At 67.7% G+C, this 15,665-nt stretch overlaps 1 protein-coding gene across 31 annotated transcripts in view; it reads left to right on the top strand.

Moving 5' to 3' along the window:
• The window catches only part of PLEC (plectin), a 149,052-nt gene that overhangs the window by 103,214 nt on the left and 30,173 nt on the right, over positions 1 to 15,665 (top strand). For all 31 annotated transcript variants that reach the window (XM_065582305.1, XM_065582299.1, XM_065582311.1 and 28 more), the window contains 12 exons: positions 2,323 to 2,489; positions 5,165 to 5,280; positions 5,481 to 5,587; positions 6,883 to 7,002; positions 8,296 to 8,391; positions 8,884 to 9,011; positions 10,332 to 10,425; positions 10,650 to 10,804; positions 11,467 to 11,776; positions 12,543 to 12,620; positions 13,119 to 13,280; positions 14,950 to 15,054. In XM_065582305.1, the coding sequence (XP_065438377.1) occupies positions 2,323 to 2,489; positions 5,165 to 5,280; positions 5,481 to 5,587; positions 6,883 to 7,002; positions 8,296 to 8,391; positions 8,884 to 9,011; positions 10,332 to 10,425; positions 10,650 to 10,804; positions 11,467 to 11,776; positions 12,543 to 12,620; positions 13,119 to 13,280; positions 14,950 to 15,054 (1,638 nt within the window). The remainder of the gene's footprint in view (positions 1 to 2,322; positions 2,490 to 5,164; positions 5,281 to 5,480; positions 5,588 to 6,882; positions 7,003 to 8,295; positions 8,392 to 8,883; positions 9,012 to 10,331; positions 10,426 to 10,649; positions 10,805 to 11,466; positions 11,777 to 12,542; positions 12,621 to 13,118; positions 13,281 to 14,949; positions 15,055 to 15,665) is intronic.

Consider the following 15,665-nt stretch of genomic DNA (forward strand, 5'->3'; position numbering starts at 1 on the left):
CCCGGAGCAGGAGAACGGGACCAGGCTGGGGCCCGGGCAGTGCCCGGGGCAGAATCCGTGCTGCAGCAGTGAGGGAGCAGCTGGGGCGAGCTGGCCAGGGAGTGCCCAGGGCATCGGGACCTGCCGAGTGCTCTGGGGAGAGCACCGGGAGTGGAGAGATGCCAGGCAGCTGGCGGAGCAGGTGTTTCCGTCTTGCCCGCTGTCGCGGCCCAGCCTGCAGCCTCTGTCGGGGGGGGGGCGTGTGCAGCAGACGTGTCCCTGGCTGGGGGCCAGCGAGCCCCCCTGCGGCAGGGGTGCGTGCGGAGCCGTGCTCTCTCGGGCTGCGGTTCAGGCACCATTTCCGCCGGGGTTGGGAGTTTGTGCCCAGCGTGGGCGCTTGTGGTGAGCGCCAGCGACTGGAGCCTCTAACCGCCCCCCGTGGGCTGCGGTCCCAAGTGAAACAGGAAGGAGGCTGCTGTGTCCTGGGGTGGGGGTGTCACGGAGTCCCAGGCTGCTCGGGAACCCCCGAGTGAAGCCAGGCAGGACTCTGGTGCCCCCTGTGAGCTCCCCACGGCGAGTCCCCCTGGGTGGGACCCCCGGGGAAGCCTTGTGCACCCCCAAAGGGCCCTGCCCCCCACTCCGCAGGCAGCCATGACTCTTAGAAGGGTTATTAGTCGACAGGAACACAGCGTAGGACAGAGCTTGTTAGCACAGAAATTGGGAACAGCAAAGTCCATCTTGGGGGAGGGGGATCCAGGCTTGGTGCCCTGTCCCCTGAGACCCAAAACAGGTGACTGACGCCTTCCAGCTGCCTGGCATGAGACCCCCTGTAGCTCCCCCCCATGTCCTTTGTCCCTTTTCCTGGCAAAAGGTCACCTGATCTCTTTTTTTTCCCCCCAACACCTGGAGCAGGGAGGAGCCATCAGTTGCTAGGCTACAGGGTGTCGGCCATGCTCACACCTGCCCTCTAAGGGTCTCTGATCCCTAAGTAATACATAGGGGAAACTGAGGCACACACAGTGTTCAGAGAAAACATTAAGAACGTTCCCACTTCGTCACAGGGGCATCTGGGGAGAGGGGCTGAGGGGTTCTCAGGGGCTGGGGCTAGTAGCCAGGATGGGCAGGGATGGTGTCCCTAGCCTCTGTTTGCCAGAAGCTGGAAAGGGGTGACGGGATGGATCACTTGATGATTCCCTGTTCTGTTCATTCCCTCTGGGGCACCTGGCACTGTCGCAAGGCAGGACACTGGGCTAAATGGACCTTTGGTCTGACCCAGTATGGCCATTCTCATGTTCTTATGGGGGATATCTGAGGGAGGGGCTGAGGGGCTCTCAGGGCTGGGGGAGGAGCTATGGGGCTGGGGGTATTTTGGGGAGGGGCTGAGGGGCTCCCAGGGGCTGGGGGGTATTTTGGGGAGGAGCTGAGGGGCTCCCAGGGGCTGGGGAAGGGGCTGAGGGGTATCTGGGGGGTATTTGGGGGAGGGGCTGAGGAGCTCGGAGGGGCTGAAGGGTAGGAGGTATTTGGGGGAGGGGCTGAGGGGTATCTAGGGGAGGAGCTATGGGGGTATCTGGGGGAGGAGCTGAGGGGCTCTCAGGGGCTCGGGGGTGTCACGGAGTCCCAGGCTGCTCGGGAACCCCCGAGTGAAGCCAGGCAGGACTCTGGTGCAGTGACTCCCGCAGGGCTCCCTTACGCCAGGGCAAGGAGCCTGCTCGGCTTCGGTGCTTCCTGGGTCCGACCTCGGAGCGTTCAGCCCCCTGTGAGCTCCCTGCAGCGAGTCCCCCTGGGTGGGACCCCCGGGGAAGCCTTGTGCACCCCCAAAGGGCCTTGCCCCCCACTCCGCAGGCAGCCGTGACTCTCAGAAGGGTTATTAGTCGACAGGAACACAGCGTAGGACAGAGCTTGTTAGCACAGAAATCGGAGACCGACTCCTCCCAGCTGCCTGGCCTCCCTCAGCCCCACTGCCCCTCCTTCCTCCTTTGTCTCTTTCCCAGGCCAGCAGGTTACCTGCTCTGCACCAACATCTCTGGCTGGTCCTTGCAGTGGACTGGGACCAGCCATCAGTTGCCAGGATACAGGGTGTCGGCTGTTCTCTGCAGCCAGTCCCAGTCACGCCTGCCCTCTCCAGGTCTCTGCAATGGTCACACCCTTTTCCCACCACCCAGAGACTTGAGTAACACAGAAGGGAAACTGAGGCAGACACAGTATTCAGAGAAAACATTAAGAACATTCCCACTTCGTCCCAGGGTGTCCTTGGGCCGGGGGGTGGAGGAGGCCCCAGTGGGGCACTGGGCAGGGGCTCCGCAGGGCCAGGGTGACTGGCTGACGTGCGCCCGTCCCTTCCAGATCTCGGACATCCAGGTGAGCGGGCAGTCCGAGGACATGACGGCCAAGGAGAAGCTGCTGCTGTGGTCACAGCGCATGGTGGAGGGCTACCAGGGCCTGCGCTGCGACAACTTCACCACCAGCTGGCGGGACGGGCGTCTCTTTAACGCCATCATCCACCATCACAAGTGAGAGACGGGCAGGGGCTGGGCATGGTCTGCACTGGGGGTGGGGGCCGGAGGGGGGAGCAGGGACTCACACTCGCTGGCTGGTAAGTGCGTGCCCAGGGGCTGCCCCACATGCAGCTCTGCCAGCCCAGGGGTGCTGGGCTCCCTCGCTCTGGGGCTGGGGGCAGCGACTGCTCTGTGTGGTCTGGGCCCAACCCCCCTTGGCTGGGGCTGCCTCCCCGCGCTGGCAAAGGCTCTGTGGGACAGGGCGGCGAGGGTGCCCTGCCCCTGCTCGGCTCTGGCAGGCACTGACGCCCCAGGCAGCCAGTTCTGTGGGAGCGTGTCGGGACAGTAAGCTGGATAGTTCAGAGGGGTGGAGCCGGGCCGCACCCTGTGCCAGCCCTGGAGCCGGGAACTGTTTTCCCTTCCCAGACTCCTGGGGACCGGCGCAGCCCCCCCAGCTAGCCCCTCTCCTAGCCACCGGGGCTCCCCAGGCAAGTGACCCCAGCGGATATGCCGCAGCTGCTGCCGAGGTCCCTGAGCTGCCCTGCAGACCCCACGGGGGGTCCCAGCGCAGTGCTGGGAGCAGTGGTCTGGGCTGGGCAGGTCCAGGAGGGGGGTTCTCCAAGTAGAGTAGGGGCAGCGCGTGCAGGCAGATCACATCGGGCCCGTCTCAGCAGGATCGGGCCCGTCTCACTTGCCTGCCCTTGGAGCCCCCCGCAGCCGGGCTGGCGCTTGGGGACCGCGTTAAATGCAAAATGCCCAGACGAGTTCCAGCCCATCAGCTTATGCCAGCGTCCCTGGGAGCTGGGCCAGGCAGGCGGACCCCCTCCGACCCCCGTATGCGTCGCCTGCCTGGAGCTGCCCATCCCCAGCACACAACGTTGCCCTCGGCTGGGGGATCTGCAGGGCACCAGGCTGGGAGCCGGGGCGGGGGGGGAGTGGGGGCTGCTGGAGGCTACGTCAGCTCCCGCTTTCTTCTGTAAGTGTAACAAGTATGTGCAGGAGCCGCCCCGCCCTGGGAGAGGCAGGGGGAGAACGCGGGGCTGGCAGCACAGCACAGCACAGCCGCCACTCTGTGGGGAGAGGGCAGCGCCGGGCAGCGCAGCGCCAGGGCGGGCGGATCAGCCAGCGGCTCCCAGCTCCCAGCGCAGCGCCAGGGCGGGCGGATCAGCCAGCGGCTCCCAGCGCAGCGCCAGGCCAGGGCGACTCAGGCAGTGGGTCCCGGCTCCCAGTGCCAGGCCAGGGCGACTCAGGCAGTGGGTCCCGGCTCCCAGTGCCAGGCCAGGGCGACTCAGGCAGTGGGTCCCGGCTCCCAGCGCAGTGCCAGGCCAGGGCGACTCAGGCAGTGGCTCCCGGCTCCCAGCGCAGCGAGCAGAGGAAGGCTCGGGCCCCGGCATGGAGAGGAGCTCGCGCCAGCGGGCGAAGAAGAAGCTGCAGCGCCGGGCGCTGGGCGGCTCAGCGGGGTCCCGGGCGGGGGCGGAGGAGCAGGTGGTGATGCTGTGCGAGGAGATCGCCGACCCCGCTGCGCTGGAGACCTCCAATGTCAGCAGCTCGCTGTACTCCCTCCACTCCACCCTGCGCCTCCAGGAACTGTAGGCACCGCGCCAGCCGGGGCATCGCTGCTGCGAAGACGGGGTGCAGCGGGGGGTGCTAGGGGAGCCAGGGCAAAGCCTTGACTGGCCGCGGCTGCCCCCTCCCCCCAGGCTGCACTGTCAGGGGGGCTGCAGCTGATCTGGTGGGGGGACGGGCGCTGCCCCCTCCCCCCAGGCTGCACTGGCGGGGGGGCTGCAGCTGATCTGGTGGGGGGACGGGCAAAGCTTGTTGTGCTTCGGCTCACCCCCAGGTGCATAATTCAGTTAAAGACCCGCGTTTACAGAAACTTGGGCCGGCCCCCGCCTGAGCAGGGCCCCCAGGCCGTCTGGCGCAGCGGCGGTGGGGCGGGGGTAGTTGGATCTGCAGAGCTGGAGCAGATCTGCCGGCTCTGGGCAGCGTTACCTGGCTCCCGCTCCCTGCCGGGCTGTGGGCTCCTGATGGGGCCGCCGAGCCCCGGAGCGGGGGCAGCTGCCCCGTTGCTGTGAGGGGCTCGGTGTCAGCGGCAGGGCTGGGGGAGAATGACCCACGGCACAGCTCTTGTACTGTTGTAGAGGAGCCAGCCTGACGGCCGGGCAGGGAGAGGGGCAGCGCACTCTGCCCCAGAGCGTCGGGACTGGGGGGAGCTGCTGTGCTGAGCCCCAGGGGCTGGTCGGAGCTCTCCCGGCCCCACAGCCGACACCCTGCGGGGGGGAGAGGGGGAGGGGCTCAGGGGCTGCCAGCCCCTCACGTGGTGTGAGTCAGTGTCTCGTGTTTCCCTCAGGAGTGCAAAGGTTAAGTGCTGCATCTCGCCCGCCCACCTGCAAGGGGTCCCGGTGCCGCAGCCCCCCCACCTGCCCGTGAGGGGTGCTGCCCACAGGGTTCTCCTAGCCCCAGCAGCGGGGGATGCTGGTGATGCGCTGTCTGTGGGCACAGACCTGGCCCAGCCCACAGCTCCCGCCAGACGGTGCCCCCAGGCGTCCCAGATGCCGCAGCCCTGGCATGGCATGCGGAGGGGGGAGCTCCGTCGATGGGTCCCAGAGCAGGCTCCGAGCTGGGCTTGGGGTTCGCAGTTGTGGGGATTCCCGGCCCCTGGCCCCTCACACGCTCCGTCTCTGACGCAGGCCCATGCTCATCGACATGAACAAGGTGTATCGCCAGACCAACCTGGAGAACCTGGACCAGGCCTTCACCGTGGCCGAGCGGGACTTGGGGGTGACGCGCCTGCTGGACCCTGAAGGTACGAGGTGCCTCGCACACGGCCCCTCCCTGGCATGGGGCAGCCACCCGATGGCTCTGCTCCCTGCAGGGAGCCCTTGGGTACAGCAGCTCCTCGGCCTGGGGGTGCATCCCATGAGCACGGGGGGCAGCCCCCTGCAGGTGGAGACCCCTGGGCTGGGGCTCACCCCACAGCCGCTCACGCTCTGCCCCTTCCCCCAGATGTGGATGTGCCCCAGCCGGACGAGAAGTCCATCATCACCTACGTCTCGTCGCTGTATGACGTCATGCCCCGCGTGCCTGACGTGTCGGTCGGCCTCAAGGCCAATGTGAGTATGGGGCTGTGGAGGCCAGGGGGCTTCGGGGCCGCAGCGTCTCTGGGGCTGGCCTGTGCGCAGCCTGTCGGGGTCCGGGAACCCCTCTGTGCACAGGGACAGGCCGTGAGACGCCGGCGATCCCTCTCTCCACGCTCCCTGCAGCGGGGCCCAGGCGATCTGCAGAGACCCCAGGGAACATGATGGTGCCTGAGGCTGTGGGCTGGTGCCAGAGAGGTGGGCTAAGCATAGAGCTCCCCCTAGTCCCTTGCCCAGCCCCTGACGCTGCCGCTTTTGGTCTCCAGCTCACCCGCGCTTCCCTGCAGAGGGGTGGGGGGGCCCCTGTGTCACGGAGCCCCAGCTAGGCCCCAGCTGGAGAGCGGTCTGGGAGGAGCCCTTCAGTGAGCCAGACCCCCAGGGGCCTCTCTCCCTGCTCAGCCTGACCCCTGGGGGCTCCAGCCCTCCTGCCCCCCCCCTCCCAGCTCTGCCCAGCGAGTCCAACCGAGCCAGACCCCAGGGGAGACCCGGCCACGCAGCAGGGGCTAGTGCCCCTCACCCAGCATTCCCAGGGACACTCCGCGCTGTCACAGCGGGTTGTTAGCTAGCTGCTCACGGCACGGGACGTGCTCAGGGGAGCCCAGGGAAATGCGGGTTAAAGCCCAGACCGGTGGGGTCAGCCCAGAGCCCACAGCCCAGCTGGGAGCCCCGTTGTTCCAGCTCTGCCTGTCTGTCCGTCCGACCTCCTTGGGCAGTTCCCAGGGGAGAGGCCAGGCTCCTTCCAGCAGCCAGCACCTCCCCCCCCCACCTCACTCCTCACAGTCCTTTGTTCTCGAGCTGGGGGGGTCTTTGCTCAGCCTCCCTGCAGAGGTGGGGAAACCCCTCACCCTCCCCCACCTTGGGTGACAGGCGTCAGTGTCCCGGTGATTGGCTTTGCCATTGTCTTCTCGAGTCCTCCATTGGTATGGGGTCAGCTGGGCCAGTCCTTTCCGGTGGCCCATCCCGGCTCAGACAGCCCAGCGACATTCATAGCCAGGTCTCTTAGCCTGCCCTGAGAGCAAACAGTCCTTCCCCCTTCCCACAGGGTAACAGTGCAGCATGTAGGGGAAACTGAGGCACACACGGGGTCATTCCGGCGGTGGGGTGATGGGCCAGTCACTGAAGTTCCCATCCAAGGCTGATTCCAGCTGAGATGGTCCCAGGGAGGCCCCAAATCCCACCCATCCGTTTCTGTGCTGTCTCTGGGACCTCCCAGGGGCCGCCCAGCCCGGCGGCTGCAGGGACCCGGGGCCATGCTCTCGCCTGTCCCCTAGGAGCTGCAGCTGCGGTGGCAGGAGTACCGCGAGGTGGTGACGGCACTGCTGCAGTGGATTCGCAATCACACCGTCATCTTCGAGGAGCGCAAGGTGCCGGGCAGCTACGAGGAGATCGAGGTGAGGGGCCCGGCCACACAGGGACGGGGCTCTGGGGACCTCTCGTCAGCCCCCAGCTCCCCAGCCCCTGAGCCGTCCGAGCTCCATCGCTACAGGTGCCCTTTGGGGCCCCCCTGGTTCCCGCTGGGGCAGGAGCAGCTCACGTGGCCTCTTCTGCTGCTGCCCGTCTCCCAGGACCGGGCATGGAGAGGGAGCAGCACAGGCAGTCCCTGGCCATGCTGGAGTGCCCGTCCTGGTGGGGGGGGTGGGGGCATGCGATTGGGGGGGCGGGCTGCACACTGAGTGGGCTGGGGGGCGCTCAGAGCCTGAGCTGGCGGGGGGGCCGTGGTCTCCGAGCCACGTGTTCTGTATCATGGCTCCCGTCTCGTCATGTCCCGACGCAGCTGCTGCTGGCAGGGGATGAAAGGCCCCAGTGCTGGGTGGGGGAGCTCTGCAGGTGCCTCCCAGGAGGGATCTGGCTGGGCAGGGTGCCCGGGTGCCCAGGCCCCACCCCCACGCAGGAGCTGCCTGGAAGCCCCCAGAAGGAGAGGCCCCCAGCGCTCCCTGCGGAGTGGGTGGTTCCCATTGGCAGTGAGGGGGAGGCAGGGTCTGTGGTTCCCTGGGGCTGTAGGGGACCTTGCATCAGGCCCCTGGGATGCCCAGTCCGTCTCTGCGCTGGCAGCTGTTCCCTGAGGAGCTGGCGTTTGGCTCCTGGCAGCTGCCCTCACCCGGGGGGTCTGAGCCCAGCATAGGGAACAGCCAGGCCCCTGAGGGCCAGGCTGCCTTGGAGGGGCCTGGCAGGGCTCAGCTCCTGCCCCAGGGCGGGAGGGAGAAGGCAGGCGAGCCGGAGGAGTGGGGCAGCACACGGGGGGGAGGAGGGGATCACGGGGCTCCCCAGGCAGGGGGAGGGCGTCTGACTCATTCCTTCCATGCCAGCCCCTCGTGAGTCAACAGCGGCGAAGAAGAACCCGCCCGCCCGGCCCTCTTCCATCCTGTGGGCTCTGGCCGCTCTGGGGCGGGGCCATGCGTGGGGCCAGCTCCCCAGGCCTGGCTCAGCTCCAGGTCCCAACCCCTGGCTGGGGGGATGTCGTCTCCTCTGGGTGGGGGCGGGGGCTGGTGAGAATACGCCCTGCATGGTGGGCTAGGGAGAGGCTGGCCAGGCATGGGCCCTACTGATGGTGACCCTGCGCCTGTCACAGAGTCCCCGGGCAGCTGGTCACAGGCGGGTCCCGGTGCCATGGCCACACGGGGCCCCTCTCCTGCCCCTGGGGCCTGCCCTGCCTCCCCCGTGCCCTAACCCCAGCCTCCCCCCAGCTCCTGTGGCGCCAGTTCCTGAAGTTCAAGGAAACCGAGCTCCCGGCCAAGGAGGCCGACAAGAACCGCTCCAGGGTCATTTACCAGTCGCTGGAGGTGAGCAAGGTGACGCCCCCGGGACCCCCTGGGCGAGAGCCCCCCCGATACATACAGCCGCCAGGGCTGCGCCCCTCCCCTCCCCGGGGGCTGTGCCGAGCCCTTCATCCCCGAGCACCGGGGGCTGCGCCCGGCTGTAAGCGGGCATGTGACCGGGGAGCTGTCCTGTGACTCCCTCACGCTGTGTGAGGCCCAGCAGGGTGCGTGGGAGTGGCCTGCAGCTCGGTATCCCCAGCTCCCCACCAGGCCCGACCCCAGCCCCTGCAGACCCTCGGGGTGCCCAGAGCAAAGCCCTCTCCAGCGGGGCCACCCACTGCTTGTGCCCCCCACTCCTGCGCTGCCTCATGGACCCCTCAGGGCCGGGTGCGGGCTGGTCCCCACATGGCCCCGTGGCTGCAAAGGCCCCATTTCTGTGTGGATCGGGAGCTGGCCCCCCAACCTGCCTCAGGGGGGCCCTCCTGGTCCGTGTAACACCCCCTCTTGCCGGCGCAGGGCACGGTGCAGGCCGGGCAGCTGCAAGTGTCCCCCGGCTACCACCCCCTGGACGTGGAGAAGGAGTGGGGCAAGCTGCACGTCGCCATTCTGGAGCGCGAGAAGCTGCTTCGCGCTGAGTTCGAGAGGTCAGTGCTCAGGGGGAGGGAACGTGGGGTGGGGCAGGGCTGGGCTGGGAGTGGGGGAAGGGGAAGGGCTGGCTGGCAGCGGGGGGGCCGTGGGCAGGGGAGAAGGGCTGACTGAGAGGGGCCGTAGGAGCTGGTAGGGAACGTGGGGTGCGGAAGGGCTGGGCTGGGGGAGGAGCCGAGGAGGTTGGGAGGGAAAATGGGGCTGGGAGTGGGGGGAGGGAGCTGGTGGGGTGGGAAAGGGCTGGCTGAGGGGGAGCTGGGAGGGAACATGGGGCAGGGCTGGGGGGCCTGGGAGGGAGATCTGGGGCAGGGCGGGAGCTGGGGAGTGGGGAAGGGCCGGCTGGCAGTGGAGGGGCTGGGGGCAGGGGAGAAGGGCTGGCTAAGGGAGACCGGGGGGGCTGAGGTGGGAAGGGGGTTGTTGGTGGGGGGCTGGCCGGCTCAGGACACCCCTGGGGCTGGTGCTCTCCCCTCCTGGTGAGCCAGGCCAGGCTCCTGCTGGCAGACGCTGAGGGCCGGGGTGTTCCCGCCCTGGCCTCGCAGCCCTTAATGGGAACCATACGGCGGGTGAGTCACCGCTCGCCGGGTGCCTCCCCTCAGGAAGCCCAGCCCAGCCCAGCCCCGCCCGCCGAGCAAACAGAGCCGAGCGCAGGCTGGCCCCTGGCAGTGCCGCTGGGCTCCCGGCTCGCCCGGAGCTCGCAGGCTCCAGCAGGGACGAAAGGGGGGGCTGGGCCTTTCCCACAGGCACGTGGCAGAGCAGGGGTGGCATCCCGTGGGGCTGGGGTTGTCCTGGCCACCAGGACTGGGTTGCTCACAAGTGGGGCTGGGCTGGTGTGAGGCAGGGGGCTGGGGCTTGCATGGGGGGGCGGGGGACTGGTCAGGGGGCTGGGGTGTGCACAAGTGGGGCTGGGCTGGGCACAGGGCGGCAGGAGGCTGGGGCTCGCATCGGGGGCTGGGCAGGGGGCTGGGCTCGGATGCACACAGGAGGGGTGGGGGTCTGGGGCATGCACAGGGGGCGGGGGGCTGGGGTGCACACAGGGGAGGCAGGGGGCTGGGCTGGGCACGGGGGCTGGGCAGGAACTGGGGTGCGCACGGGGGGCAGGGGCAGGGTGGGGGGGCCGGGGACTGGGCAGGAGCTGGGGTGCGCACGGGGGGCAGGGTGGGGGGCTGGGGGCGGGGCAGGAGCTGGGGTGTGCACGGGAGGCAGGGTGGGGAGCTGGGGGCTGGGCAGGAGCTGGGATGCGCACGGGTGGGTGGGAGTGCACGCAGGGGGTGGCGGCAGGGCGCCGTTGTTCACCGTGCTCCCCTCCCCACCCTGCGCAGGCTGGAGCGGTTGCAGCGCATCGTCAGCAAGCTGCAGATGGAGTCGGGGGTGTGCGAGGAGCAGCTGAACCAGGCCGACACCCTGCTGCAGTCGGTGAGAGCAAAGCCCGGTGTGGGGGGCGCCCGGGACCCCCGGGACAGGCCTGCCGCTGTGCTGGCCAACTCCTGAGGGCATGGGGCAGCTCCTAGGTACTCTGCGGGAGGGCAGCGCATAGAGCGTGGGGGCAAGGGGACGGGCAGCACATGCAATGGGGGGACAGGTGCAATAGGGGGGGGTCTCAGCTGGCCCCCCCGGTTTAACACCCCTCCCTCCGGCAGGACATCCGGCTGCTGAACGCCGGGAAGCAGCCGCAGAAGGCGGCCGAGATCGAGCGGGACCTGGACAAGGCAGACGCCATGATCCGCCTGCTCTTCAATGATGTGCAGGCCCTGAAGGACGGGCGCCATCCGCAGGGCGAGCAGATGTACCGCAGGTAACAGGCCCGGCCAGAACCCCGCCCCTGCCTTGGGGGAGGGTCCCCGCCGCAGTCCCGCCCCTGCCTGAGGGGAGGGGCCCTGACAGAGCCCCGCCCCTGCCTGAGGGGAGGAGCCCAGCTAGAACCCCACTCCTGCCTGAGGGGCGGGGCCCAACTGCAGCCCCGCCCCTGCCTGAGGGGAGGGGCCCAACCACAGGCCCGCCCCTGCCTTGGGGGAGGGGCCCTGACAGAACCCCGCCCCTGCCCAGGGGGGCTGTGACAGATCTACAGGCTCGGTCCTCTCGCATGGCTCTGTCACAGCCCATGGGAAAACCCCTTCGGTGAGTCAGCCCCCAGAGGGTCACACTGTCGCTGGGGTCAGCCCCTCGGCTTCACGACCTGCGGGGACCGACCCTCAGAGCCCTCAGCCCCCCTGGGTCATGCTGTGAGCTCCCTGCAGCGAGTCCACCTGGAGTGAACACCATGGGGAACCCAAAGGGAACAGAGCACCCCCAGTTTCCTCAATCTGGAGTGACTCTCAGCCCGCGGGGTAGCGCAGGGGGTTATTAGGTGTCTGGACTCAGCTTAGCTCAGGTGTCTGGACTCAGTACAGTCGCTCTGTACTGGCCCCCGTCTCCCCCTGGTTTGGCAGCATCTGTGCCCCTCCGCTCTGCCCGCAGGGTGTACCGCCTGCACGAGCGCCTGGTCGCCATCCGCACCGAGTACAACCTGCGCCTGAAGTCGGGCTCCCTGCAGCCGGCCCAGGTGGCCATGCCCCTCGGCCAGCGGCCCCGGCAGGAGCTGGACGACGTCACGCTGCGCTACCTGCAGGACCTGCTGGCCTGGGTGGAGGAGAACCAGAGGCGGCTCAACGGCGCCGAGTGGGGCGTGGACCTGCCCACGGTGGAGTCGCAGCTGGGCAGCCACCGGGGCCTGCACCAGTCCATCGACGAGTTCCGGGCCAAGATCGAGCGGGCGCGAGCCGACGAGGTGAGGCGGGCGGGGGAGGGGCTGGGCGGGACAGGCAGCCTGGCCCGAGCCGGGGGGGTGGGACGTGGCTTTTCAGACACTGCCCTCCACATGGTGGGGTCGTTTCCACCCCCCCCCAGCCTGTGTTCGTGGCGTCCCGCTCCTGCCAAGGCAGCGCAGCCCCCTCTCGGGGGGACGCAGAAGCTGCCCACAGCTTGCTGCCCAGGGCGCAGGGTGGGCCCCTGAGCGGGCATGTCCCCAGGACGCCGGGGTTCCCAGCCACCTGCAGAGGGGGAGACGTCTTGCGGCAGCCCGGGGCCCCTCTTCCCACAGAGAGGTTTTGATCCCCCCTCAGGTCTAGCAAGTCTCATGCTGTTTGCGGCAGAACGGGGCAGCCGGTGGAGTTAACGCGTGGTCCTGAAAGCAACCCCACCCCAGGGAGTCTGAGAGCGCCCGCCTCTCCTGCTGTCTGCCCCAGTCACGGGAACTCCGGGTGCCTGGCAGGGACAGTGCCCGGCGCGGCCCCGCTGTGCTAGCCCACCTCACGAGGGCTCACGCCATGGCCCCGGCAGCTGCTCACGCCCTCCAGCCAGCTGCGGCCCGCTGCAGGGGCACAGGGCAGGCGAGACCAGGGGCCCGCCTGCCCGCGAGGGGAGAGTGCCCCGTGCCGCGCAGGGCTGGCGATGGGGTTTGTAGTGTCACGTCCCGTGCACCAGGCCTGCAGAGCGCCAGTGGGGGTCAGCAGCTCTGTGCTGGGCGCTCACCCCTCATTGCTCTCTTCCCACAGGCCCAGCTCTCGCCCGGCCCGCGCAGCGCCTACCGAGACTGCCTGGGCCAGCTGGACCTGCAGTACGCCCAGCTGCTGGTGAGAGCCGGCCCGGCGCAGGGTGCCGGGGACTGGGGGGAGGCTCCTAGGAAGCAAGGGTGGGACAGGCAGGGGATGGGGGCCTGCAGGGAGCAGCGAGGCGGGGGGCTGTGTGGGGGGAGGGGGGCCTGTGGGGAGCAGCGAGGCGGGGCGGCTGTGTGAGGGGAGGGGGGCCTGTGGGGAGCAGCGAGGTGGGGGGCTGTGTGAGGGGAGGGAGCCTGTGGGGAGCAGCGAGGAGGGGGGCTGTGTGAGGGGAGGGAGCCTGTGGGGAGCAGCGAGGCGGGGGGCTGTGGGGGGGGAGGGGGGCCTGTGGGGAGCAGCGAGGCGGGGCGGCTGTGTGGGGGCATGGGGGCCTGCAGGGAGCAGCGAGGCAGGAGGGCAGTGGGGGGGGGCTGTGTGGCAGGAGGGGGGCTGTGTGGGGGGAGAGGGGCCTGTGGGGAGCAGTGCAGTGGGGGGTGCTATCCCGCGCCCCCCCCATACACCCGTGTGTGCCCCCAGAACGTGTCCAAGGCGCGGCTGCGGCACCTGGAGAGCCTGCAGGCCTTCGTGGGCGCCGCCACCCGGGAGCTGATGTGGCTGAGCGAGAAGGAGGAGGAGGAGGTGAACTACGACTGGAGCGACCGCAACCCCAACATGACGGCCAAGAAGGAGAACTACTCGGTACTGCCCTCCCCGGGGCTGCCCCCCCGGCCCCCCGGGACTTACTCCCGCCCCCCTCTCCTCCCGGGCACCCTGTGTCCCAGGCCTGCATGTGCCCTGCACGGGTGCTGGCTCCCTGCTGCCGGCAGAGTCGTGCCTGGCCTGGTCGGCATTCCCGGAGGACTGGACGCTGTGGGGAGGGCTGGCCTTGGGGGGAGTGAGGGGGGGTGCTCAGTGCAAGGGGGAACCCAACTGAGAGTGCCAATTCAGGACAAATCGCTTAAAACAGGGCAGCTACAGCCCAAGGCTGGGGTTTTTTCCACCTCTAAGGCAAACCAAACCAGCCAGACTAGGAGGACTTCGGTCTCACCCCCCTGGCTAACCACAAGTCACACAAGCAATTCCCTCAGACACTCCAGTTTCCCAGTATTACCACCAGTGCCACTCGTTATGGGGACAAATGGTTATGAAAACCAATACCCCAGTAAAAGAAAAAGGTTCTCCTGATCCCAAAGGACCAAGCCCCAGACCCAGGTCAATATACAAATCAGATCTTACCCACAAATCACGCTGTTGCCAATCCTTTAGAATCTAAAATCTAAAGGTTTATTCATAAAAGGAAAAAGATAGAGATGAGAGTTAGAATTGGTTAAATGGAATCAATTCCATACAGTAATGGCACAGTTCTTGGTTCAGGCTTGCAGCAGCGATGGAATAAACTGCAGGTTCAAATCAAGTCTCTGGAACATCCCCCGCTGGGATGGGTCCTCAGTCCTTTGTTCAAAGCTTCAGCTTGTAGCAAAGTCCCTCCAGAGGTATGAAGCAGGATTGAAGACAAGATGGAGATGAGGCATCAGCCTTATATAGTCTTTTCCGGGTGTAAGAACACCTCTTTGTTCTTACTGTGGAAAATTACCGCAACATGGAGTCTGGAGTCACATGGGCCAGTCCCTGCATACTTTGCTGAGTTACAAGGCGTATCTGCCTTCTCTCAATGGGTCAATTGTATAGCTGATGGTCCTTAATGGGCCATCAAGCAGGCTAGGCAGAGCTAACACCAGTTTGTCTCGGATGTCTCCCAGAAGCACAGCATAAGTTTGAAATACAGACAGTATAGAGCCAATATTCATAACTTCAACTACAAAATTGATACACACATATAGACAGCATAATCATAACCAGTAAACCATAACCTTGTCTTACATACTCCATTTGACCCCCTTTATACAAGATTTGGTGCCACTACAGGACCTTGGTGATCTATATGGTCCCAGATTATATCAATACCGTCACACTAGTCCAGGGGGCCGTGGGCTGCAGGTGTCCTCTGTGGGTCTGCCCAGGCTCACTGCAAGCGTCCCAGTGACAGGGCTGCTGCCCTCTGGGGCAGGCAGGACCCCAGCCGGATCCACTGTCCTACCAGGGAGCAAGCCCCCATCCCCCCCGTGCCCCCTAATCCCCCCTCCAGCGCCTGCAGCCTCTTTTCCTGATGCCCGAGGCAGACAGGCCCGGCTCTGACTGCAGGGCTGCGGCTGTGCCCTGAGCTCGCTGCGTGGGTGCCCCATGTCCCCGGGGGGATTCTGGACACAGCTCAGGCCTGTGCATGCAGCCGCAGCTCCAGCCACTCTGCCAAGGGCTGCACCAGGCTGAGGCGCGCTCACCGGCTGCCCCTGTCTCTGCTGCGCACCAGGGGCTGATGCGGGAGCTGGAGCTGCGGGAGCGTAAGATAAAGGAGATCCAGAGCACAGGGGACAGGCTGCTGCATGAGGAGCACCCGGGCAGGCAGACTGTGGAGGTGAGGCTGGGGGCAGGACCTGTTCTCGCTGGGCACCGGGCGGGTAGTGGAGGTGAGGCCGTGGAGGTGAGGCCGGGGACAGGGCCCGTTCTCGCTGGGCACCGGGCGGGCGGTGGAGGTGAGGCCGGGGGCAGGGCCCGTTCACACTGGGCACCGGGCGGGCGGTGGAGGTGAGGCCATGGAGGTGAGGCCGGGGACAGGGCCCGTTCTCGCTGGGCACCGGGCGGGCGGTGGAGGTGAGGCCGGGGGCAGGGCCCGTTCACACTGGGCACCGGGCGGGCGGTGGAGGTGAGGCCATGGAGGTGAGGCCGGGGACAGGGCCCGTTCACACTGGGCACCGGGTGGGCAGTGGAGGTGAGGCCGGGGGCAGGGCCCGTTCTCGCTGGGCACCGGGCGGGCGGTGGAGGTGAGGCCGGGGGCAGGGCCCGTTCTCACTGGGCACCGGGCGGGCAGTGGAGGTGAGGCCGGGGGCAGGGCCCGTTCTCGCTGGGCACCGGGCGGGCGGTGGAGGTGAGGCCGGGGGCAGGGCCCGTTCTCGCTGGGCACCGGGCGGGCCGTGGAGGTGAGGCCGGGGGCAGGGCCCGTTCACTCTGGGCACTGGGCGGGCCGTG

The sequence above is a fragment of the Chrysemys picta genome, chromosome 2 (assembly GCF_011386835.1).
Source record: "Chrysemys picta bellii isolate R12L10 chromosome 2, ASM1138683v2, whole genome shotgun sequence".
Classification (NCBI taxonomy): Eukaryota; Metazoa; Chordata; order Testudines; family Emydidae; genus Chrysemys; species Chrysemys picta.